At 47.2% G+C, this 27,578-nt stretch overlaps 1 protein-coding gene across 1 annotated transcript in view; it reads left to right on the forward strand.

Annotated features, from left to right (window-relative positions):
- TNNI1 (troponin I1, slow skeletal type) overlaps nt 1-27,578 on the forward strand; it is a 1,221,672-nt gene that overhangs the window by 221,014 nt on the left and 973,080 nt on the right. Inside the window, exon 2 of the mRNA XM_075333870.1 lies at nt 27,085-27,216. Within this exon, the coding sequence (XP_075189985.1) occupies nt 27,091-27,216 (126 nt within the window). The 5' untranslated portion in view covers nt 27,085-27,090. The remainder of the gene's footprint in view (nt 1-27,084; nt 27,217-27,578) is intronic.

Consider the following 27,578-nt stretch of genomic DNA (forward strand, 5'->3'; position numbering starts at 1 on the left):
TATGCATGTCTGTATGTATGTATATATATATATATATATATATATATATATGCAGCAGAGCAATATGCGTGTCTGTCTGTATGTATGCATGTATGTATGCAGCAGAGCAGTATGCGTGTCTGTATGTATGCATGCAGAGCAGTATGCGTGTCTGTCTGTATGTATGCATGTATGTATGCAGCAGAGCAGTATGCGTGTCTATCTGTATGTATGTATGCATGTATGTATGCAGCAGAGCAATATGCGTGTCTGTCTGTATGTATGTATGCATGCAGAGCAGTATGTGTCTGTCTGTCTTTATGTATGTATGTAGCAGAGCAGTGTGTGTCTGTCTGTCTATATATATGTATGCAGCAGAGCAGTATGTGTCTGTATGTATGTATGCATGCAGCAGAGCAGTATATGTGTGTCTGTCTGTATGTATGTATGCAGCAGAGCAGTGTGTGTGTGTCTGTCTATATGTATGTCTGCAGCACAGCAGTGTATGTGTGTGTCTGTATGTATGTATGTATGTAGCAGAGCAGTATGTGTGTGTCTGTCTATATGTATGTATGCAGCATAGCAGTGTGTGTCTCTGTATGTATGCATGTATGATGTGTATCTATGTATGTCAGTGTATATGACTGTATAGATTTGTCTGTTTATATGTATTTTTGTTAGTTTGTCTTTAAATATGTATATGTACGTGTATGTATCTGTGTATGTGTGTGTGTCTGTGTGTTTATGGTGCCCACTGGGACTCTTCCGCCCGGGGCCCACAAAAACCTGGAGCCGGCCCTGACAGCAGTCACACGTGCATTTGGACACAGACCTTCCACCTCTTTACCCTCAACAGGCAGTGTGATTGGCAGGTCGTCAGTTGTTTTGGAAGTGGAAACAGCTGCTGTTGTTGAGCTCTCTCAGACATGGAGAGCACCATCTTTGGATGAAGGCAACATTATATCTCCGCCTGCAGTTTCCTCACAGATTGCCTGGGTTAGCTACAGTTAAAAATTGGCTACTAGGGATGGAGACAGGTGGTGTATCTTACTTTACAAGACTGCTACACCGCTGACTATCACACACTGATACTATGCCCAAGGGATTGCCTGGACTTTTTGCAGTTAAAAATTGGCTACTACAGATGGAGAGGTGGGGTAGCTTTCTTGACAGCAGTGCTACGCCACTGACTATCACACATTGATACTATGCCCAAAGGACTTGCCTGGACTAGTTGCAGTTAAAAATTGGCTAATAGAGATGGAGACAGGTGGTGTATCTTACTTTACAAGACTGCTACACCGCTGACTATCACACACTGATACTATGTCCAAAGGAATTGCATTGGAGTTTTTGCAGTTAAAAATTGGCTACTACAGATGGAGAGGTGGGGTAGTTTTCTTGATAGCAATGGCACGCCACTGACTATCACACACTGATACTATGCCCAAGGGATGGCCTGGACTTTTTGCAGTTAAAAATCGGCTACTACAGATGGAGAGGTGGAGGAGCTTTCTTGACAGCAGTGCTATGGCACTATCACACACTGATACTATACCCAAAGGAATTGCCTGAGCTGATTTGGACAGATGCTGTGAAAAACCCTTGCACAACGCTGGCACAGACCTGCCTAACAAATATGGCTATGAATTGAATCTAGCCCTGAAAAGGGCTGAAATTACAAATAGTCCCTACTCCCTAAACCGATGTCTCGATTGCACTTTATAGCGCCCACATCAGCAGCAGCGGGAGTGGTGACTGACACACACCCGCAGCTCTGAGATAATGGCGGCGATGGGGAAAATGGCCTGGTCTTATAGGGCAAGGACATGTGACATGCACAGCCAATGAAACATGCCCTTGCTTGTCTCGCAAAAATCCACTTTGCTGTGTGTGTGTGTCTGTGATTGGCTGACAGCCTGGCCCACCCCACTGGATGCGCGGTTAGGAAAAAAAAAATGGCGATCGCCATTCTTTCAGCACTCAGCAGTACTGATCTAAATCCCGTCCCCCCCGCACACTATACTCTGAATTTGGATAATATTATTATTAACATTGAATGACAGTATTACTGTGAAAAGCCAACTAGTAACTAGCTACGCTTTTGCTGATCGAACGGTAACTCGAACTGGCGAAAGTGAAGCTAATCGTTTGAGTTCGTCGAACGACTCGAACATCGCGAAAAACAGTTCAAACTTGAGATTGGTGAACAGTTCGATTAGAACACCGCTCATCTCTAGTAATCACTCAAAAGAAATATATGTAGCCACATATGCGTGTAAAAATCTAATAGTCAATTATCATTCCATAACGGTCAGACGATATGAACATATATATGTAATGGCACATAGTTCATATATTATAAATGCATAAATATTTACAGGGAGAAAACATCTCCCCTCATGAACAGGATAAAAGACATGTGTTGTTGAAGTAAGGCTGCTTTCACACTACGTTTTTTTAACATCCGTCATTAACGTTTTTTTAAGGCAAAAACGGATCCAGTGCAAATGCGTTTTCATTTCAATGCATTTGCAATGGACTCGCGTCAACATGCGTTCACCTGCGTTTGCGTGCGTTATAGTAAGGATCCAGCGACTTGCAGTTTTTTAACTTATTTCAAAAACGCTACTTGTAGCGTTTTTGATCTGCGTCCAAATACTGCAAATTGCTAGATCCTGACTAAACAGCATGCAAACGCATGTGAACGCTGGCATGCTGATAGACAGGATCCTGCTTGCTCTACTGAGCATGCCCAGAAACCAGCCTCGGGTGATCAGTCTCTCTCTCCACCTCCCTCCACCTCCCTCCCTCTCTCCCTTCCTCCCTCCCTCTCTCCACCTCCCTGCCTCCCCCTCCCTCTCTCTCCACTCTCCCCTGCCTGAGAGCGGAGGACGCTCGTAACCAAGGTAAACATCGGGTAACCGCAGTCTTAGTTACCCGATGTTTACGTTGGTAACGTGTGCAGGGAGCCGGCTCCTAGCAGCTGCAGACGCTCGTAACCAAGGTAAATATCGCGTATCCAAGCAAGTTACCCGATGCTTACCTTGGTTACGAGCCTCCACAGCTGTTAGATGCCGGCTCCCAGTCTGTCACGTTCGATTCCCCTCACTCCCGATCACATGACTCCAATGCCCGCCCATAAACTTAAAGTGACAGGATCCTGCAAAATAACACATGCGTTTGCATGAGTTTTTTTGCTGTAAAATCAGGATCCGCTTTTGCAGCAAAAAAACGTTCATGACGCATGTTAAAAAAACGTAGTGTGAAAGCAGCCTAATCCACATCAGTATTTTCATACATCCACAGGGCTTGTTTATCTTCCAATTCATAGTATCTGGAATCCATCACAACTCCGTCCTAATGTCATAGATCACAAATGGTGCCCACAATAGATTGGAATAATTATCGAGCCTGTAGATAGCAACATAGAAAACCAAGGTTAAAAATAATAATAAAACCCATAAAAGAACACACGACCCAGAAAAACAGGATCATAAGAATGGAACAAAACTAATATTTTCATTTAGACCAGATGGATGTAATGTGGACAGAGTCCATATCCATCTGGTCTCCATTTGTGCTAACCGCTTGCTCACCTGTCCTCCTCTAATAGTGATGTCAATGGCATCGATACCCTTCACTCTAAGAAGGGAAGCATCACAATTGTGATATTCCCTAAAATGTTTGAGAAGTGTCTTTAGAGAGGATGTGTCCATTTGGCCAGATGTTGCCGATATGTATGTATTATATATGGATATGTTCACAGACACGTATTTTAAGTTGGCATGTTGTTAGGCCAATATAGATCTTAGAACAGGGGCACATGGCGCAGTATATTACTGCCTTCGTACTACAAGTGATATTTTTTTTTAATCCAATAGTTCTTGAGCCTCGTCGAGTCCGTGAATGAGTCGCTTCTGTCGATGTTAGGGCATGCGACACACTTACCGCATGGGACACATCCTCGTCTAGAAATAATCCTATCGGTACTAATGAGTGTCCGTTGGGTATCACCCTGATGATGGCTGTGGATCAAGGTGTCATACAAATTTTTAACTCTATGGAATGTGGCTTTTGGACTGATGGGAAGGATTTTATTCAAAATGAAATCGGCTTGCAAAATGCCAAGCTTTTTCAAGGCACTTAATCATAGGTACAGATTGGGAATAAAAAGTTGGTAATAAACCGCACTATATCTGATTCAGATTTCTCTTTCTTCTTATATAATACTGACTTGTGGGTTGAGTATTTGGCGCGATAAGCACGCTTAATCACCCTATTACTATATCCTCTATCTTTGAAGCGTTGTTTCATGTCAATAGCCTGTCTTTCAAAATCAGCTTCGGTTGAACACACTCTCCGAAGTCACAAGAATTGACCAACAGGAATAGCTTGGACCATATGTTTCGGATGAGCGGAAGAGGCATGTAGTAATGCATTAGTAGAGGTGGGCTTTCTAAATAAGTCTCTCTGAATATGATTCGTGTTATCCTTCTTTAAGATAACATCTAGAAACTCCACCTGCATTTTGGACCAATGATAAGTGATTTTGATATTACGATCATTATTGTTTAGGCGGTGCATAAATTGATCTAAGGTGTCAACGGATCCCTGCCAGATCAGGAAGATATCGTCCATGTACCGTGCCCAAAAGAGGACACAGTCCATTGACGACTCCCGATATGACAGGAAAAGGTGCACACCCATCGCAGTGCCCTGGAGCTGCAGGTAGAAGGACCCCTTGAAAGTAAAAAAAATTATGAGTTAGAGAGAATTGTAATAATTCCATAACAAATGCACTTAGTGAATTGGATATATTGGACATATTGAGAAAAAAATTCTTGTAGCGGAAAGTCCATTGTTGTGTCTAATACTTGTATATAAAGACTCAATGTCTCCAGTTACAAGGATAGTATCCTCACCAATGAAGAGGCCATTGACTTTTCTTAGAAGATCACCTGTGTTTCTAAGGAAAGAGGGTAGGCATTCTACTAATGGTTGCAGGTGATGATCAATCCATTTATTCACTTTATCTAGATAGTTCCCGCAGCCCGATATGATTGGCCTCCCAGGAGGATTCTCCATGTTTTTACGTATTTTCGGCAGAAGATACAGGGTAGCAAAAGATGATTCAGATACTTGCAATGCCACAGCTAGTTCATTGGTGACAACATTGTCATTTTTGGGCTTCCCCGATGATGTCCGATAACTGCTTCTTGAAAGTGAGCAAAGGATCAAATGTCAATTTTTTATAACAGGTGTTATCATGTAATTGGCGAAAAGCCTCCTTTTCATACAACGGGGTTGGCCAGATGACAATGTTGCCACCTTTATCAGCCGGTTTGATTACTGTATCAGGTATCTGTTGAATTTCCCTTAATCTTCTGCGTTCTTGTCTGGTGAGATTATCTCTATAGATCTTATTACATATTTTGTGAAACTCCTGGGATACTACTTGTACAAATTAGTCAACATTGATACACGAAGAAAGAAGAGGAAATTTCTTCGACTTGGGTCTAATTGATGGTGGAATAATGCTTCCCTCCCCCCGGAGTGTTCATATGATAGTTCTTCCAAGATCCTCAATGCTGATTGCTTTTCCTCAGAGGGGAAGATGGAATGCAACATCTCATCATAAAAATGCTTTTTGAATATCAAAGATCTAGCAAATATATGCAGATCCTTGATAGCATTGAATTAATCAAAGGCCGCGGTGGGAGAAACGGATAAACCCTTATTCAATAGTTAAATAAGTGGGAGTCAATTCATATGTACTAAAATTAATTACCTTGTTATCGGGTTTCTTTGTATCATATGTTTGTCGTTTATGTGATCGATAGCAAGCGTTACGATTCCTCTGTAGTGTGGAACTAGTCGGGTCCTGCTCACCCATATGGCTAATGGAGTGAGCTTGCTCTCAGGGTTCACGCTTGGGATTTTATGGACTGTGTTTTGGGAAAAGTCCTATCCCATCGGTGCGCTAGTACCCTGATTTTGGAGCGGGTGAGGGATGAATCTTGAAGACTTCACCCCCGTCAGGTAAATTACCAGGATGCTTGAAGCTACTTCCCGGCCTAGGGTCCGCGTACTCCGTCATGACCTGGCCCCTTCCCGGAGATGGCTCAAGGCTGCCGGCTGCCCTCCTCAGCAGATCCGTGCCCCTTGATACGATCCCCTGCGACTGGGGTTCTAGCTCCTACCAGGCCCAGATCAATGTCTGCCACCTAGTAGACTAAAGGAGCCCTGCTCCAATATGGTAACCTCTCCCTTTGAGAGTCACCACTGCACAACTTTTCCTTCCACTCCTCTTAAACTTCTCTCCCACTCTTCTCTCTACACTTTTCACTTTCCCCTACCAACCCCCCAAGTGGGTAGCCGCATTCCCTTCAGGCCCCCCAATGGTGTGTCTGGTGGGTGTGGTGCAAAGTGTTTCTAGGATTTTGACTGGCTCTGATCTTAGCAACACCAAAGAATAGGGATCCGTAACCAAGAAGGATGCGGATACTGTGCAGAAGGGCAGATTGCACAATACCCTGTAACGACCTGATAGGCCAGAGCGTCACATTCCCCCTTGGTTAAACGTAGCTCGTCCCCGAGCTACAGGACACCAGAGGTTTATTTTTGTGATTTTTTTGTTGTTTTTTTTTAACTGTAGATGAAAAAAGGAAAGTTTAAACTTTACACAGTATGTATTAACAGGTCCATCCCACACAGGAGAGGTACTTTACTTAAACGTTACTAACTGTTAAGAGTTCACCGTTCAACTGTGGGACGCTACTGGTTTTATTGGTAACGAAGGCTCAACCTACTCCGTTGCAGCCCCTTCCTGCGACAGTCCAGTCCCAATGTCCCGGACCCATTAACCCGCCACCCAAACAACCTGACCCCCTGGAAACCTATCCGTGGGTCGGTGACCAGGTTAAGGTTCCGGGTGTTGTCTTTAGACAACTCTGGTTGGCACAGGAGGTGCAACTATAGACCATACACAAGTTCGTGTTGGTCACGCCAGTCCTGTGACCATGGTCCATGTCTACTTATACTGTATATACCTATAAAATATAAAGTTTGTACACACGAAAAAGGAATTTGGTTGTTAATCAGGTAACTTCTTCGTTCATTTTCAATTATTCACCCTAACTTTCATTGGCTGATATCTATATGAAAAATAACAAATTATGAAAAACAATAAACGAAAGCACCGATACCTAACAGTTCTTTGGCATCGTAAAACCACTGGCATTATAACATTTTCAACATTCTTCTCTGTACTTCCGTGGAGGTTGACCAAAGTTTACACAAGTTGATCTCCTCAATTCTGGGTCCTCACCCCCTCTTAATGAAGTGTCTACACTCCCTACAGGTCCCTCGCCCTATGTACTGGGTGTAACTAGCAAAACCCTACGTGTGCATGGCAAGGGAACTGGTGCTACTCTAGGTGATGGAGTGGGTGCAGTGTCAGTAAGCCTTTCCTACTCTGGTTATTCCTCGGGTGGTGGAAATGTTAACACAGGGACTATTACTGCTCCATTCTGCATAGGCCAATCTTCTGGAAAATCACCTAGAACGGTATGGATCACCTTCTTTCTCCTTTCCACCACTGGAGGCTGAGACTGAGGTTCTTCTGCCCTCTTTAACGGTTCTGGGCACCTCTTTGGATGGTCTCTAGATACCGTAGCCGTAGTTCTCCCACTATCCTTGCTGATCAAACAGGTCTTCTGGTTGTCAAAGTTGGATGGCTGTATCACATATGGCTCTTTCTCCCACTGATCGTCCAACTTGTGTTGCTTCCTCTCTCTCTTTAGCACGACTTCTCCAGTGGTGAAAGGGGTTGCTTTAGCCTGTTTGTTAAAGTTTCTTTCTTGCTGCTCTCGGGCTTGAACCAGACTTTCCTCAACGCACTTCTGAATCTGTCTGTACTGGGCGTGAGTCCCAATCTTCTCCGGGTGTGTAGGTTTCAGGCAATTCAACCTCCATCTCCAAGTCCACTGGGAGTCTTCCCGGGCGGGCTTTCATCAGGTATGCTGGGGTACACTTAGTAGATCCCACTGGGATGTTGTTGTAGATGTCTACCAGGTCTGGTAGTTTTTCAGGCCACTGGTTCCGCTCTTCTAGAGGAAGGGTCTTTAGCAGATTGATCACCAGGTGGTTCATCTTCTCGCACATCCCATTTGTATGTGAATGATAGGGTGTAGTGCGGATCTTCTTGCACCCGTTCAGACTGCAGAACTCCTGGAAGATCTCAGCCTCGAACGCAGGACCCTGGTCTGTCAGGACTCTGTCAGGATACCCATGCAGCCTACAGAAGTGGGCCTGGAATGCCCTTGCTGCAGTGCTGGCAGTCAAATCCTTAACAGGTGCCACCACCAGGAACTGTGAGTAGTGGTCAACCATCGTGAGTGCATACGTGTACCCACTTCTGCTGGGGGTCAACTTGACATGGTCCAGAGCCACGATTTCCAGAGGCTGCTTGGTGACAATCGGTTGGAGTGGTGCATGCTGATTGGTGCCATCTTGCCTCCTCAAGGTACAAGGGCCGCAATTCCTACACCAGGCTTCTATAGAATCTCTCATTCCTATCCAGTAGAAGCGGTTTCTCAACAACATCTCCAGCTTCTTCCACCCAAAGTGCCTGGCTCCATCATGGTATGACTCCAGCACCACTGGGATGTACGACTTGGGGACCACGAGCTGGCAGATCCTCTCGTTTGTCTTGGGGTTGGTCAGGCTCCAGTACAGTCTACCTTGATGCAGATAAAGCTGACTTCCGTCTTGCCACAATTCCCTGGCCTCTTCTGGAGCACATGGTCCAAGACGGGCATCAGCTCTGGCCAGCAGCACTTTGACTAACTTGATCGCAGGGTCCCGATCCTGGGCTTCTTGCCAGCCATGGTGAGGCAATGGGTTGCAGGTCATCTCCTGCTGACGGGCACTGGATTTAGATCATCCCTCAGGCGGAGGCTGATGGAACGGAGGTAGCTCGACTTCTTCCACGTCATCTTCATCTCTTCCATCATCGAACAAGTGAGGCATCCTGGATAGAACATCTGCATTGGTATTCTTACGGCCAGCCCTGTATTTGATGACAAAATCATAGTTAGCTAACCGTGCGACGCTTCGCTGTATAAAAGTGAGTCAATGGATTATTGTCTGTATACTCCGTGAACTTGGCAGCAGCAAGGTAGTGCTTGAACCGTTCGGTTACAGCTCAGACAAGCTCCAGGAACTCTAGCTTGAAGGAGCTATAATTTTCTGGATTTCTTTCCGTCGGTCTTAACTTTCGGCTGGCGTAAGCGATTACCTTTTCCTTGCCCTTCTGCACCTGTGATAAGACGGCTCCTAATCCCACATTACTGGCATCTGTGTACAACACGAAGGTGAGGCCGTAATCAGGATAAGCCAAAATTTCGTCCCCAATTAGGACAGACTTCATCCGCTTGAAAGAATCTTCTTGTTCCATGCCCAATTTGAAAGGAGGCCCCGCAGATTTACCGTGTACAGTCTGGCCCACCAGAAGGTCCTGTAAAGGGGCTGCCATCTGGGTGTATCCCTTGACAAACCTCCGGTAGTAACCCATCAGGCCCAAGAACTACCGCTCCTCCCTGGCAGTAGTGGGCCGTGGCCAATTCTGTATGGCTGTGATCTTTTCGGAGTCCGGTGCCACGCCTTCGGCACTCACCACATGCCCCAAGTACTGCACCTTCGGTTACAACAAGTGGCACTTGGACGGCTTGAGCTTCATTCCATACTTGGACAGAACATCGAACACCTCGGCCAGATGCTCCACGTGTGCTTCGTAGGTTTTGGAGTAAACAATGACGTCGTCCAGATACAGTAAGACGGTTTCAAAGTTACAGTGGCCCAGGCAGCACTCCATCAACCTCTGGAACGTCCCAGGGGCATTGCACAGCCCGAATGGCATACTATTAAATTCACATAGGCCCATCGGGGTAGCGAACGCGGTCTTCTCTTGGTCATCTTCGGCGACTGCCACCTGCCAGTATTCGCTGGTGAGATCAAGGGTGGAGAAGTAAGTGGCAGACTTCAACGCGGCTAACGATTCTTCAATGCGGGGCAAAGGGTAGGCGTCTTTATGGGTAATCTTGTTGATCTGGTGATAATCTACGCACATCCTCATAGTCCCATCCTTCTTCTTCACCAGCACCAGTGGGGCATCCCAGGGACTGCAGCTATCACGGATCACTCCTGCTTCTGCATATCCTTGGCACACTGGTAATGGGCAGGTGGTATGGGCCTGTACCTCTCCTTGATAGGTGGGTGAGTGCCAGTGGGTATGTGGTGTTGTATCCCCTTAATCCGCCCAAAATCCTGTGGATGCTTGCTAAAGACCTGCTCATACTCCTTGACCACCCTGTAGACCCCTTGTTTATGATGTGCAGGTGTAGAGTCGGTGCCCACATGTAACTCCTGACACCACTTCTCTACCGAGCCCTGGGGATTAGCACTGGGGAGCCAACTCGGCTTGTCTGGGTACCCTTTTGCATGGATATCATCTGCATTTACCGTAAACAGCTTGGCTATGGTGGCATATCGGGGTAGTGTGACTTCCTCCTCCCCACAGTTTAGTACTCGCACAGGCACTCTCCCCTTCTGGACATCGACTACCCCTCTGGCCGTGAACACAGTGGGCCAATGCTATGAGTGTAGGGGCTCCACCACTGCCTGGTAATCCGGTCCCTGGGAGCCTATAGCTGCCCTGCACCATATCAACATTTCGCTTTGTGGGGGCACTACTAGGGGGGGCCACATCCATTACTCGGACACCACCTATCTTACCTCCGGAGAGATTTATCTGTTGCCGCTACAGGAGAGCTCAGATTTCACGTTGCAGGATTCTCTGCCACCCTGCTCCTGCAGTCTCAGACAGCTGTTGAAGCAAAAACAACACTTCACCCATGCAATTCTCAATGACATTTGTTCCTAAAATGATATTCGGGTTCCGATCACTAGGGTCATTTTTTACTATTATTAGGCCTTGTCTGACTAATTCCACTCGGCCCACCTTTATGGTCACCTCCTTAAACCCGATTTGAGTCACAGGTAACCCGTTGACAGCATAGATTGTCAAACTATCATCTGGGGACATCAAATCATAATCAAGCCAGAACTTCTTATATAGTACATAGGGAATAGTCATTACCTGGGAGCCGGTATCAAGAAGTGCATAGGTAGGGGTCCCATCCAGGGTGATGGAAACAATGGGCCATCACCCTATATACTGCTCTCTCCAGTCTGCTGGGCCTTGGCTTTTTATTCCTGGGGATTGGCCCTTGGCCCCAGGGAATGCCCATTTAAAGGACAGCTTCTTGCGTAGTGGCCGGTCTTGTTACACTTATAACAAACAGGTGGGCCATTCCAGTCACCGCTCCGTCCTCTGTACGCTGAGGTCCACTTTCTCATCCAGGGAACGTCCTCTGGGGCACTCAGTCAATTGGATCTCCCTCGACGAGGTGGTCTTTGACTTTAGCTGCACGCCTTCTAGAATTCGGGCGACATCTTTAGTGAGCTGCTGCACCTGTGTAGATAGATTGGGTGCTCCGTTCCCAGTCACGGTTACTGGAGCCGACTCAGGCAGGGCCAGGGCAGAGGATTTCACTTGCACCGGAGAGGCCTCAGCCTGCCAAGCCGGGAGTGGGGAGTCAGGAGCCTCTGGGGGCTGCAGGGCTTTGATTGCCCGTTCTTTTAAGGTAGCAAAGTCCAAAGCAGGATGTTCCAGAGCCCACAGCCAAAGCTGCTTGCAGTCCTCCACCGACCCAAGGCCTTGCAGGAACTGCTCTACTAGCATCTTGTTCTCCTCCGGCTCTCCGATATCGTTGGTCAATCTCAGGGTCCGCAGTGCTGCTTGCAATTTTAAGGCATAATCTTGGATGCTATCTTGAGGCCATTGCTTGCAGCTGTAAAACCTCATTCTTAATTCCGCTTCCGTGCGGGATTCAAAGGCAGCTCCCAATCTCCTGAAAATGGCGGCCACTGATGTCCGATCTGCCTCAGTCCATGTCTCCACTTCCAGCTCGGCAGCACCGGTCAGCTGCCCGAGCACTACCGATGCTCGCTGCTGCCCGTTCAAGGTATACATATCAAGCACGTTACAGATTTTCCTCTTAAATCCTTGCAGTGCATCTGGTCGGCCGTCATACTGTGGGAGCCAGGCAGTGCCTGGTACATACGGCAATGTTATCGGCATTATGAGGACAACCGCTTCAGGTCCGCTGCGCCATCGTTACCCTGATCGGACAGAGAGAGCGTCGCCACATTTCCATCATCCGGGGCCGACATCTCTGCACGCCCCCTTGGTCTCTTCTCAGCACTCTTTCGTGTGCTGTGGCCCTCTGGGAACTTCCAGTTCCAGCCTCACATGCAAGACGAAAAGCGGAACTTAATCTTCGCACGCTTTTTCGGAGAAGACAGCATTTTGGCGCGAAAAGATGGCGGAAAATGGAGGAATTGGCGGGAAAAGGACTCTTGACTCGCGGTTCTTGGCTTTCAAGGTACACGTCACCCAGGTAAGTGGGTCCTGCTCGTATCCTGTTTGTGACGTCAGGTTTTATGAGGTGTACCGCCCCCGCGTCAGCGGCCGAGCCACTCGGATCCGGAGCCGCGGTGGCTCAAGGGGTCTCCAGACCCAAGAGGGGGGTTGCGCGCACACTCGAAGTGAAAAGGTGGATATGTACAGGGGATTTGGAAGTTTGTGATGCCACCCACTGTGCGTGGTAAGATGGAGTACCACCGCTGCTGTTGGGGCGCCCGGTGGCGGTGATATGGCAGCAAGTTGTTTAACCCCTCCGTGAGTAGGGGGTTGTGCCCCGGGGCCTGGTGACTGTAGCAAAGGGGTGCCGTTGGGAAGGAAAGGGTTTCTGCGTACTCACTCAGTCCAAGAATACTGACACTGACAGCTTGTAAACCAGAATTCTGAGCACCGCTGCAGCAAGGAGGGAGCACGCTTGGATCCTTGCCCTTGGTGTTGCTTGTTAGCCTGTGACATTTTCCATGGCACCTTTTTCACTGGTTGGACCCTGTAGTGTGGAACTAGTCGGGTCCCGCTCACCCGTATGGCTAACGGAGTGAGCTTGCTCTCAGGGTTCACGCTTGGGATTTGATGGACTGTGTTTTGGGAAAAGTCCTATCCCATCGGTGCGCTAGTACCCCAATTTTGGAGCGGGCGAGGGCTGAATCTTGAAGACTTTTCCCCCGTCGGGTAAATTACCAGGACGCTTAAAGCTACTTCCCGGCCTAGGGTCCGCGTACCCCGTTGTGCCCTGGCCCCTTCCCGAAGATGGCTCAAGGCCACCGGCTGCCCTCCTCGGCAGATCCGTGCCCCTTGACACGATCCCCTTTGACCGGGGTCCCAGCTCCTACCAGGCTCAGACCAATGTCTGCCACCTAGTAGACTAAAGAAGCCCTGCTCCAACATGGTGACCTCTCCCTCTGAGAGTCACCATTGCACACCTTCTCCTTCCACTCCTCTTTCACTTCTCTCCCACTCTTCTCTCTACACTTTTCACTTTCCCCTACCAACCCCCCAAGTGGGCGACTCTATTCCCTTCAGGCCCCCCAATGGTGTGTCTGGTGGGTGTGGTGCAAAGTGTTTCTAGGATTTTGACTGGCTCTGATCTTAGCAACACCAAAGAACAGGGATCCGTAACCAAGGAGGATGCGGATACTGTGCAGAAAGGCAGATTTCACAATACCCTGTGACGACCTGATAGGCCAGGGCTTCAAACATGCGTTGCCGCGACAACCCGCGACGCCCGCCGACCGCCACGTCAAGTGCGGGTGACGTCAGATCATGTCACATGATCCGACAACACCCGCCCATATAGACACAACGACTCGGAGGAGACCTCGAGCAAGGAGGCACGCATGCGTACCGGTGTTCCGTATGGAGATAGAGGAAATCCGTGCATAACTCAATACTATATACCCCAACTGGATGAAATAGGATAAGGAGGCTAAAGGATGTCACATATAAGGTAAACGTTAATGAAAGCACATATACTAAATAACATAATATAAATATAATTATGAATATAAATAATATCAATAGATTTAAGTAGAAATAGATTAATATACAAAATTTCATAATATGTTATGTACAGTGACTACCTAAGATAATGACAGTGCAGCGTAACTTGGCCATATACATGTATGCGACCACCCAATCATAACGCACGCATCTGCAATAATATATAACTAAGAATAATGGTCGCAGACATATACATGGACAAACATAATAATGATGGTCACTGTCATACCATCTACTATCCAAATACTTACTACGAGGTGGTAATCACTCAAAGAAATATATGTAACCACATATGCGTGTAAAAATGTAATAGTCAATTATCATTCCATAACGGTCTAACGATATGAACACATATATGTAATGGCACATAGTTCATATATTATACTAGAAGTTGGCCCGATTCTAACGTATCGGCTAGTCTAGAATGTGTATGTAGGTTAGCAGATTGAATAATAAGGTGCTGAATGGACTGGATGGGTTAGGTTTAATTTAGTATTCTTATAATTGTTTATTGGTTTTAAAATGACAAACAAGAGAAAGAACAGTTTTAATAGATGAGTCTAATGCTTAATGATGTCCATGGCTTGTAATGAAAGAAGGCCATGAACAGTGTAAAGTTAGATAAAAATATGCTAATGCTGTGATGTGGCCCAATGCTAGTATGTGCCCCCATCGTGGTGCAGCCACCATCCTGACATGTGCCCCCATCCTGCGGGGTAATGTGTGCGGGGGGGTGGAGCTGAGCGGGGCCATGGCGCTGAGGACGTCAGTGCCGAGGGACTGCATAGCTGGGGACAGGTGATTATCCAGGTGTGTGTGTTCAGTGTATACATGCGGAGGGCGGGGGGAGGAGTCGAGTGGGGTAATGTGTGCGGGGGGTGGAGTGCGGGGGAATGGAGCCGAGCAGGACCATGGCGCTAAGGACGTCAGTACCTGGGACTATATTGCTGAGGACAGGTGACTATCCAGGTGTGTGTGTGTGTTCAGTGTATACATGCGGAGGGTGGAGTGCGGTGGGGGGGTGGAGCCTAGCGGGACCATGGCGCTGAGGACGTCAGTGCTGGGGACTGCATGGCTGGGGACAGGTGACTATCCAGGTGTGTGTGTGTGTGTTCAGTGTATACATGCGGAGGGCGAAGTGCAGGGGGGGTGGAGCCGAGTGGGATAATTTGTGTGGGGGCGGATGTGAGAGGTGGGTATGTGTCGGCTGGGTTGCCGGTGTGGGCTCCAGGAGATGCAGCACTCACCGGGGAGTCGGGGCTCCGTGTGGGTGTGGGGAAAAGTGTCGGGCTTCATCCTGTCGACCCGTAGTTCAGGCTGTTCAGTTAGCTGAGCCGTTGGTCGCAGGCTCTTTAGCGCGCGTGGTGTGGCGCTGGTTGTCACTTGTTATTTTGGAGCAAGACAGACAGAATAAGGCAATTATATATATATATAGATATGCATAAATCTCTACAGGGAGAAACCATCTCCCTTCATGAACAGGATAAAACACGTGTAGTTGAAGTAATCCACATCAGTATTTTCATACATCTGCAGGGCTTGTTTATCTTCAAATTCATAGTATCTCGAATCCATCACAACTCCGTCCTGATGTCATAGATACCAAATGGTGCCCACAACAGACTGGAATAATTATCGAGCCTATAGATAGCAACTAGAGATGAGCGAACCGGTCGCGGTTCGGCTCGAGGTCGGTTCGCCGAACGGAGCTCCCGTTCGAGTTCGGTTTGTCGAACGTTCGACGAACCGAACTCGAACTGCATAGGAAACAATAGCAGGCAATCACAAACACATAAAAACACCTAGAAAACACCCTCAAAGGTGTCCAAAAGGTGATAAACAACTCACAACACAACACAAACACATGGGAAAGTGACAAGGACATATACTCATGCGAAAACAAAAGAGCTGGACAAGGAAAAAGAGGAGGACACACAGATATATGAGTATATGCAAGGAAACATCGATGCCATTACTGTGCAACTTGAGCCCTGCTCATTTTAGGCTTCCAATCTGGATAAATTGCCTGAGCTTGCCACGTACGCCTTGGGGATCTTGTCGTGTCCTGCAGCCAGCGTTCTCTCAGAACCTGTCTTCAGTTCTGCTGGGGGTCTGCTGGCAGATAAGCACACGCGACTGTCCACTTACAATGTGGACATGGCTCTCAGAGGACTTTTCTACCCCTGGGTCAGCCAGGGGACGGGAAAGGCACGCGTATTTTTGAGAGTGCTTCATGCAAAGCATCTGTTTCATTTTGAAAAGGGGGATCAAGTGATGCCAGTCAAGTGGGGTGTGTGTGGCCCAATTAGTGGCAACGAGGGAGACTGTGGTTGGAGTCCCCTCGCTGTGTTTCTAAAAGAACCAAAATGAACAAATCATGGCTCTCAGAGGACTTTTCTTCCCCTGGGTCAGCCAGGGGACGGGAAAGGCACGCATATTTTTGAGAGTGCTTCATGCAAAGCATCTTTTTCATCTTGAAAATTGGGTCAACTGATGCCAGTCAAGTGGGGTGTGTGTGGCCCAATTAGTGGCAATGAGGGAGACTGTGGTTGGAGTCCCCTCGCTATGTTTCTAAAAGAACCAAGATGAACAAGTCATGGCTCTCAGAGGACTTTTCTTCCCCTGGGTCAGCCAGGGGACGGGAAAGGCACGCGTATTTTTGAGAGTGCTTCATGCAAAGCATCTGTTTCATTTTGAAAAGGGGGATCAAGTGATGCCAGTCAAGTGGGGTGTGTGTGGCCCAATTAGTGGCAACAAGGGAGACTGTGGTTGGAGTCCCCTCGCTGTGTTTCTAAAAGAACCAAAATGAACAAATCATGGCTCTCAGAGGACTTTTCTTCCCCTGGGTCATCCAGGGGACGGGAAAGGCACGCATATTTTTGAGAGTGCTTCATGCAAAGCATCTTTTTCATCTTGAAAATTGGGTCAACTGATGCCAGTCAAGTGGGGTGTGTGTGGCCCAATTAGTGGCAACGAGGGAGACTGTGGTTGGAGTCCCCTCGCTGTGTTTCTAAAAGAACCAAGATGAACAAGTCATGGCTCTCAGAGGACTTTTCTTCCCCTGGGTCAGCCAGGGGAAGGGAAAGGCACGCGTATTTTTGAGAGTGCTTCATGCAAAGCATCTTTTTCATCTTGAAAATTGGGTCAACTGATGCCAGTCAAGTGGGGTGTGTGTGGCCCAATTAGTGGCAATGAGGGAGACTGTGGTTGGAGTCCCCTCGCTGTGTTTTAAATGATTTTCGAAGGGCATGACATGCCTAAGAGGTTGAGTTTCATCATCTGCAACTTGTTGGCAACAGAAAGGCTGCCTTTACACCCTTTTGAGACCGAGGATTTTCGAGACCTTATGCCCATTGCAGTGCCCCAAGAGCCGATGGCCAGTCGTCACTCCTTCTCCAAGAAAGGCGTGCCCGCGCTACCACAGTAGGTCGCACACAACCTCACCGATTCCTTGAGAAACTGTGTGTGTGACAGGGTGCATTTCACCACAAATACTTGGACCAGTAAGCATGGACAGGGGAGTTACATGTTGCTGACTGGGCACTGGGTAACTATGGTGAGAGATGGAGAAGGGTTTGCTGTACAAGTCTTGCCGTCCCCACGACTTGTGTGTCAATCCTTCCTCTGTATGTACAAGTTCCTACACTGCTTCTGCCTCCTCAACCTCGTGTGGGTCCTCCACCTCGGCCCAAACCCTGTGTGGTCAGTCCACCCTTCCTTGTAACTGCGCCCAAGGAATCCCACACACCTCCTTACTATGCTGGCAGCAGAGCTCAAGGCCATCAGGCGGTCAAATGTTTACTTTGAAATGTAGGGGAAATGTGAGACACCGCTGAGGAATTGTGGACGGTTAGCTCTGGAGAGTGAGACCGAGTTTCATCAATGGTTGTCTCCACTCAATCAGCAGCCAGGGAAGGTCGGGTGCGATAATGATGCAAACCAGTCTGAGACCCTTCTTCAGGGCAATGTGGAACACGTGCCTTGTATGGCTCACGTGTTGAACCTGGTTGTCCAGCAATTTTTAAAACACTATCCCGGCCTACATGGCCTTCTGACCAGGGCACGGTGTAACGCCTGCCTGGATCGACACACTCAGATGGGCTGTAAAGGATAGGCTAGAGGCAAGCCACTCACCAAGCTGGACACCCAGAACCCTGAAACCCTTTAACCCCTATACAGTGATTTGGAATTACACAGGGCCCAAGTTGATCAATACCTGTGGAAGGCTGCAGTTCCAGAGAATAGTAGTCATGCAGGGTCAAAAACATTAATTGAGGAAGAGGAACAGAATGGGATGGCCAGGACTTAATCAGAAAACAAGCAGAGGTGAAATGCGGATCGGCCAACGAGGTACATAAACAGCAAGCAGGAAACGTAGTCAGGTAACAAGCACACAAACTCATAAAACTGAACTGGGGGTAACAGTAACAAGAGGTTCATAGCTTTGTCTGGCAGTGGTCTGCAGACAGGAGGGGCCTAAAAAAGGGTGTGGTGTCTTCCCATTGGGACCAGAGTACAAATTGATTGAGTGGACTACGTTGGTGACTTAACAGCCGTGTGCGGTAATGATGCAAACCTGTCTGCGGCCCTTCGTCAGGGCAATGTGACACACGGGCCTTGTATGGCTCACGTGTTGAATCTGATTCTCCAGCAATTTTTAAAATACCATCCCGGCCTACATGGCCTTGTGCAGCGGGCACGCTGCTATGTGCTCACTTTCATCCTTCGCACCCAGCAGCTCAACAACTTTCATCGCTCCGGAAGTCTTAGGGTCTGGCGGTTAAGCACCGGAAATGCGATGTTCCGACATGCAGGAATTGGAATCTGCACATGTTGCAGCGTGTGTGGCAGCACCGCAGAGCCCTGCTGAAATACGGTATGACGTATACCCTGGGCTAACTTGATCCAGAGGTGGTGCAGATCACGCTGCTGGAGTGGTGTCAGATCAAGGACCTATGCACCCTTCTACACAGTTTACAAATGTCGATGAAGATGTTTAGCAATGGCGATGCCATTCTCAGCGTGACAATTCTGGTCATCTACATGATGAAGCACACTGTAAGCATTATTCGGAGTCAGGTATTGGTCCAAGAGGAAGGTGAGGAAGTACCGGAGGAGTCATATGCAGAAGGGATAATAAGATCTACAAGGTCCATACGGTGAGCGGCACCTAGGCAGCAGTTATGGTGGGAAATAGGGATTAACAAGGGCGCATAGTATCAGCAAAAATTGTTGAGGAAGGTGCAGGAGCCATGAAGAAATTGAGGACGAACTTGCGATGGGCATGGAAGACTCAGCAGATGAGTGAGAGCTTGCTCACATTTCGGTTGTGCGAGGTTGGGGGGAGAGGGCAGAGGAAGGAGGCACGATTCTCACCTCTCTGCCACCAACACACCAAGGACTTGGTCCTCCTGGATGCACAAGACACATGAGCGTCTTCTTGCTGCACTACCTACACCATGACCCTCGGATTGTACAAATTCGAATTAATGCTAACTACTGGGTTGCCACACTGTTAGATCCCCGGTACAAGACAAAATTTGGCGAAATAATTCCTGCCATAGAAAGGGACGCACGTATACAGGAGTATCTGCAGAAGGTGGTACGCAATCTTAGATCTGCTTTTCCACTAAACACCAGTGCTGCACAGAGTGAATCTCAATGCTTTTTCATGGATAGGAGGAAATGGTCTTTTACTTGTCCACATCTGAGGGACCGAGGGCTGGCTGCTGTGCTGAGATGGCATTGAGTACAGTGTCCCTGCAGAGTTACACTTTTGGTCATATACAAAATGAGTTGAAAAAGGACAGATGCTGGTGGAAAGGGGAACAGGTGTGTTGGAAAGGGGAAAAAAGTTTTTGTCCGTGGGTTTGGTGGTTAAGCAAAAGTAACATTTGCTGAAGAAACACCATCTGTTACGGTGGGACTGGCAGATTTGGATAAGGTGGTATATACTATGTTACCGCTATATAACGAAAATTAATAAGAAAAGAAAGAGAAAGGTATATATCCCCATCAGCAGTCAATGTCCACCGTGCTCCCAGATGGAAAAGGAGAGGTTTGCAACTGGAAGGTTAGGTGGAGGATACAGAGCTGTGTGGCTATGAAACTAATAGTAGCCTGAACCAAGTTAGACGCCACTCGGATCTTGAGACTGGGAGCCCTGTTAGCGTCACAGGGTCCACACGCCCACCCAGCCCAGGAACTCCCTGTTAACATCACAGGGGCCATTCAGTACGCTGACTGTGTGCATTGGGGCCACACCTGTGGACAGCAGGCGCATCAGCAGCAGCAGGCCTGTTAATGCCACTGGGCTGCACAAGCAGGACTTGTAGGACAGGAGCTGGTCTTAACCGTTCTGCGTTACCAACTGTGGTGGCGGCCTGCATCGACGCCCTATCCCTGCCTGCCTCTGGCCTAAAGCCGCAATGGGTTCAACACATGGAGGTGTGCTCTTTCGGAGCATAATAGAAGACTGCGCACCTCCTTGTTGTCTCCAGCCCCTTTTATAACCTGGGTCCGCCCCAAACCAGGGTGGACCACAATGCACCTCCTGGAGACAAAAGCAGAGTGATACGTCATGAGTGGCATAACTAGCGTCCTATTTGGAACCGCAACTTCAATGATGACCACATGGCTGTCATGACCCAAACACCTCACCAGTCATCGTCTGACCATCAATAATGAGGTGACAAGTCATAGAGGCGGGCCTCTGCAAGCCATTTGGGAGTGGCCTGGCCACATCGTCAGGACACCTGATGCCCTGTGGTCTAAATGGGCCCCCCACATCAGGGGCAGGGCCAAAGAGTTCATTACCGGACCTAGTTTCTGATGCAGTAAGTGCCTGACCATGGCCAGTTGCATGAAATACAGTCTCTGAAAAAAGACTATCAGCTTTAGCATGGTGTCTAGGCACAACACAGGACTTAGACCCGGCACGGAGTGCAAGTACCTGTGCAAAGAGGCTTTTCGCACTAAGTGTGGGAGCATGCGCTGTAGCCCGAAATGAAGACTTAGCCTCAGGAATGGCACAGTCAGGCTGAGCATACTCACTAGGCGAAACACTGGAGTTAGGCTGCGGCTGGGGTAAATCGGCACACGCATGCGCACTAGCTGCCTCTCCACACTTAGACGTGGAGGAGAAAGCAGCCAGCTGGACAACCCGAGGCACAGGCCTAAATGGCAGCTGATGCCTGGGCGCAACTGAAACCGCAGCAGGCTGCTTTCGTTTAAGGCGGCACCGTTTTGTAACAACAAATACCATCCAAAAGAACAGGTGTACTTCTTCCCATGGATAATCTGATATGATCCCTTTTTTCATGGACACGACCATCGCTAACAAATGTAGATGAGGCCAAAACAGCAGCTGCTTCAATGGATCTCAAGTGCTCCATATACTGGCCTCTCCTCCACCTCAAGTTCAAGATGCCAAATACTCCATTCCTCTGTGGTGTCAACCCAATCGCACTTGCTTCCTAACAGCTCTCAAGTTTCCACCAGCCCTGCTGAGTATGGGGTAACAGAGATGGTTGAGTCTGCATAGCTGTTCAGTCACACTATAGCCTGGGAATCAGAGGTCTGCTCCAAAGCTGCAGTGAGTACAGACAAGGAAGTTATTATTGTTTTTATTATTATTGATTTATAGAGCACCATTGATTCCATGGTGCTGTACATGAGAAGGGGGTTACATACAAAATAAATATACAAGTAACTATAGACAGACTGGTACAGAGGGACGAGGGACCTGCCCTTGCTGGATTACATTCTAAAGGATTTTTGGGAGGAGACAGTAGGAGTGGTGTAGGTTGAGCGTCAGGTACGTATGGTGGTGGTGTCATTGAAGGTTATAGTCATTTCTGAACAGATGAGTTTTCTGATTCAGTTTGAAGCTTGCGGGTGTAGCAGATAATCTGACGTGTTGAGGTAGCGAGTTCCATGAGACAGGGTAAATGATCTGCGCAGATAACCAGAAGCTTTATGAGTGGGATCCAGGCCCCGATGAAGAAGGTGCTGAGCCTAATCTACACCATCATTTCCACAAAGTAAATCCTCCTGGTGGAGACAATGGGGAATATGATGAGGAGCACAGATACCTGATTAAAACGACAACTTTACTATTCGGTCAGGGCAGGAAGAGGTTGTCTCGGAGGACTCAGGACGAGGGGAATGAAAACACACAGGGTGATTGATGAGGTTGGAGACCACACTTACTGTCAAACCAAAGTCAGCCAGTCGATGAGGTCAGCAGAGGAGGTGGAGGAGGATGCTACTGACGACGAGGTTACGTTGCGTCTTCCTGGCCAGAGACAAAGTACTGGAAGCACGTCAACAACTGAATCATGGGCCACAACTTTGCCTCTGAGCAGTAGTCGTGTTGGCTATGCAGGTCGCATGGGCTGTAAGCCTTGCCTAGCCTGTGAATTTTTGGACATCGCAAAGGATCACCCAAGTCATGGAATCTGTAAGATTTGTCAACAATCTGTAAGTAGAAGGCAAAAACTCACACCTTTGAGTAGTTCCTCCATGAAGTATCACATGGATATGAATTGACAGCGTGAAGGTGTATTGCTCAGCTTTAGCAACTGTCAACGCAATATGCTTATTTGCCGTTCATTGCATGCATTGTTGCAGACTACACACAAGGGGCTGCTGTTTTTTTGGATCTGCCTTTGGTCACTATAGCAATATAAAATTGCTCTTCGGGTGTGGACTTGGAGATGCTGTCTATGAACAGAAGGAAAAGCTAAAGGTGTTTGTTACAGCAAGGAGCCACCGCGGAAACAGTTCGTTCAATTGTGAGGGGAGTTGTGTTGTATTTTGATGATGAGCACTGTAACGTCAGTGAGCAGCATCCTGTGCCACAGACCAACATTCTTATGGTGCTGTCTATACTGTTTACCGTGAGAGGAGTGTAAAGTCTGTATTTCTGGCAACTGGACATCACAGTACCTGGGTACGGTAGGCTGTGCCCAGACAATAATGCGGGCACGCAACACTTTGTTTTATTAGCAAAACACATATCTGTTCTGGGTAGGCCGACTATATAGACAATAAGACTTGCTGCCTCTGCACTGACAAATTGTCACGTACAGTTTAAATCATAGAGGGACAGCAACACATGTTTGCATTGACTGTTGCTTTTCAAGATTTCCATGACTGTGTTGCAGAGCTGTGTGGTTTGCATTGACACTGTTATCATCTGCCTTATCTGTGAGGCTTCAGCTAACAAGGGTATTCAGGGGGGGTAATGTGTTTTGTCTATGTTTAGGTAGATAACTTGGAAGCTCTTGTGATGCACCACTGGTAAGTCGTGTTCGCACACACACACACACACACACACACACACACACACACACGCACGCACAAACACTCAATTACTGCTACGCAGAGGGATTAGCAGGTAGTAGGCAACAGAATAGATTGTTCAATTATTTCAATTGTATGCATGGTTCTTATTGTTTGTTTTGGTAAAGTTAAACAATCATTTATCAACCCAACTGCCTAGAGTCCTTTTCCTGTTGCCTGGTTTTGCTGCATACTGGGGAGCCCACCCTGTACACGACTTAAAATGAAGCATAAGTCGCAATGTGAATTTCACTGTGCTACAATGCGGCCTAGCGTGCCTGTGCAACCACCGCCTGCCCCATCAAGTGCATCTGCGTGCTCTTCATCTTCTGTGACTGTGGGGACAGCAGTCACACATGGTTTTTCAAACTGAACTTCCACCCCTATACCCGTAACAGGGAGTGTGATTGGCAGGTCATAACTTGTTTTGGAAGTGGAAACAGATGGTATTGTTAAGCTGTCAGACATCGAGAGAACCACCATTGGATGCAGGCTACATTATATCCACGCCTGCACCTTCGTCACAGATTGGCTGGACTATCTGCAGTTAATAATTGCGTTCTAGAAATGGAAAGGAGTGTAAAAAGCACATGTGTTGTACCTTGCTTGGCAGCAAAGGAACACTAACTTAATATTACAGACAATTTTAGGATGGCAGAAAAAAAATCAGCTCTTAATTAAATAGCGTGGCAAAAGTGGACAGGTGGGTACAGTGGCCATGTTCTGTGGGTACCAGGACAGTAAAGGAAGCCTCACTTTCTATCCCTCCTAATGATCAAATGCAGCAAGGAATTCCCTGAGTTTGCTATAAAATTAGCGTAGCAAAATGTGCATGAGGGTAGAATGCAGAGGTGGTTGAGATTGCTTGGCACAAGTGGCACAATAATGGAGTACAACAGCCCCTTTTTGGAGGCCACTAAGTTTCAGCTCTGTTTGCTAGTATAATAGCTTAGTAAAAGTGTGCAGGAGGGTGTAATGCAGAGGTGCTGGAAATAGCTTGGCACCAGTGGGACACTAATGAAGTCCAACAGCCACGTTTAGGATGCCACTAGGTTCACTGAGTGTTTGCTAGTATAATGTCTTAGTAACAATGAGTTTGAGTGTGCAATGCAGGCAGACGTGCTGCAAATATCTGTGCACTACTGGGACTATACAGAAGTCCAATAGCCACGTTTAGGATGCCACTAGGTTCGCTGAGTGTTTGCTAGTATAATGGCTTAGTAACAATGAGTTTGAGTGTGCAATGCAGGCAGACATGCTGCAAATATCTGTGCACTACTGGGACTATACAGAAGTCCAATAGCCACGTTTAGGATGACACTAGGTACACTCAGTGTTTGCTAGTATAATGGCTTAGTTATAATGAGTTTGAGTGTGCAATGCAGGCAGACAAGCTGCAAATATCTGTGCACTACTGGGACTATACAGAAGTCCAACAGCCACGTTTAGGATGCCACTATGTTCACTCAGTGTTTGCTAGTATAATGGCTTAGTAACAATGAGTTTGAGTGTGCAATGCAGGCAGACGTGCTGCAAATATCTTTGCACTAGTGGGACAATACAGAAGTCCAACAGCCACGTTTAGGATGCCACTAGGTTCACTGAGTGTTTGCTAGTATAATGGCTTAGTAACAATGAGTTTGAGTGTGCAATGGAGGCAGACGTGCTGCAAATATCTTTGCACTAGTGGGACAATACAGAAGGCCAACAGCCACGTTTAGGATGCCACTAAGTTCACTCAGTGTTTGCTAGTATAATGGCTTAGTAACAATGAGTTTGAGTGTGCAATGCAGGCAGAGGTGCTGCAAATATCTGTGCACTACTGGGACTATACAGAAGTCCAATAGCCACGTTTAGGATGCCACTAGGTTCACTGAGTGTTTGCTAGTATAATGGCTTAGTAACAATGAGTTTGAGTGTGCAATGCAGGCAGACGTGCTGCAAATATCTTTGCACTAGTGGTACAATACAGAAGGCCAATAGCCACGTTTAGGATGCCACTAGGTTCACTGAGTGTTTGCTAGTATAATGGCTTAGTTATAATGAGTTTGAGTGTGCAATGCAGGCAGACGTGCTGCAAATATCTTTGCACTAGTGGGACAATACAGAAGGCCAACAGCCACGTTTAGGATGCCACTAAGTTCACTCAGTGTTTGCTAGTATAATGGCTTAGTAACAATGAGTTTGAGTGTGCAATGCAGGCAGAGGTGCTGCAAATATCTGTGCACTACTGGGACTATACAGAAGTCCAATAGCCACGTTTAGGATGCCCCTAGGTTCACTGAGTGTTTGCTAGTATAATGGCTTAGTTATAATGAGTTTGAGTGTGCAATGCAGGCAGAAGTTCTGCAAATATCTGTGCACTACTGGGACTATACAGAAGTCCAATAGCCACGTTTAGGATGCCACTAGGTTCACTCAGTGTTTGCTAGTATAATGGCTTAGTTATAATGAGTTGGAGTGTGCAGAGGACAGGAGGGTACAGTGCCAGGGTTGGGGGGCTCTGGGTAGAGGAATGGAAGCCTGCCTTTCTATTCTCTCCTAATGGGGAAATGCAGCAAGGAAATCCCTGACCTTAGCTACACAGACGCTGTCATCTTGTGTAGCTGTTAAACTCTGTTTTCAGGACCTGTCACCTATGGCTCTGACCCTGCCGGTACGAGCCCTTAAAAGGACTGATAGAAAGTGCTCTCCCTAAGCTGTCCAGCGCTGTGTATGTAGCGCATACAGCAGTATCGGCGATAGGACTCAGGACGGAGCTGCGCCAGTGATGTCTGACACCAAGGATGCAGAAGGCAGATAATGGCGTGCTGGAGGAAAATGTCCGGTTTTATAATGCAGGGACATGTGACATGGACATCCTATCACACATGCCGTTGCTTCTCTGGCTAAAAGTCCACTTAGCTGTGTGTGTGTCTGGGATTGGCTGACATGCTGGCCCTCCACACTACACGCGCGCGCTTAGGGAAGGAAGACAAAGAAAAAAAAAAAAATGGCGATCGCCATTATCCATACAGCAGTGATCTGAAGGCGCTGTTCCCGCACACTATACACTGAAATTTCATAATAGTGTGAGTCACAGAGTGACTTACACTATTACAGTGGAAAGCCAGCTAGGAATTAGCTGTTTTTTTGCTGCTAGAACCGTTCTCGAACGTATCTAGAACTATCGAGCTTTTGCAAAAAAGCTCGAGTTCTAGTTCGATCTAGAACAGCCCCCAAAATCACTCGAGCCGCGAACTGGAGAACCACGAACCTAGAACCGCGCTCAACTCTAATAGCAACATAGAAAACCAAGGTTAAAAATAATAAAACCCATAAAAGAACACACGACCCAGAAAAACAGGATCATAAGAATGGAACAAAACTAATATTTTCATTTAGACCAGATAAATGTAATGTGGACAGAGTCCATATCCATCTTCTTTATTTAAGCATATTTAGCAATATTTTACTTTTCTGGACATTGTCTAATATCACCCTTTTGCTCCACTATGCATTTTGTTAGTTATTGTTTTGTAGACTACCACCAAACCAAGGCCAGTCTAACAAATAGCCAGATTGTGAAAAATCCAAAGGACTGGTTTCCATTGCTTGGGAAATCAGCAACAGTCAATTTCTACCTTGAAGCTTTGTGGCCTTTAGCTTGTGTGTAGATGTCTTACTAATCTAAATCTTTTAATCAATACAATATATTTTGTGTTTTTCTTTTATAGAGTTTAATGCTGGCTAAGGCAAAGGAAGCGTGGGATCAAGAACTCGTCAACAGACAGGAAGAAAAGCAAAGATATCTAAATGATAGAGTGTCACACTGCAACACACATGGTTTGGGACAAACAGAATTACAGGTGTTTCACTAATATTTATTATGCTCTTAAAACATTTTCCCATTACATAAAATGATTATATATTGCTAACATTTGCAATTATTAAAGACAGAAGTGTATCTAGACTTTCCAGCACCCGGGGCAAGACCAATCGGTTTGGGTGGTCGTCATGTGACCAGTCATTCATATGTGATTTGCACACTTAAGTGGAGTTTACACACTGTGACAACACTAGCATCGGCTAGCAATGTTGAGCGCGATAGCACCCACCCCGTCATACGTGCGATATTGTGTGATCGCTGCCATAGCGAACATTATCGCTACGGCAGTGTCACACGCACATACCTGCTCTGCAACGTCGCTCTGTCCAGCGAAGCGCCTCC

The sequence above is a fragment of the Anomaloglossus baeobatrachus genome, chromosome 2, assembly GCF_048569485.1.
Source record: "Anomaloglossus baeobatrachus isolate aAnoBae1 chromosome 2, aAnoBae1.hap1, whole genome shotgun sequence".
NCBI classification, from domain to species: Eukaryota; Metazoa; Chordata; class Amphibia; order Anura; family Aromobatidae; genus Anomaloglossus; species Anomaloglossus baeobatrachus.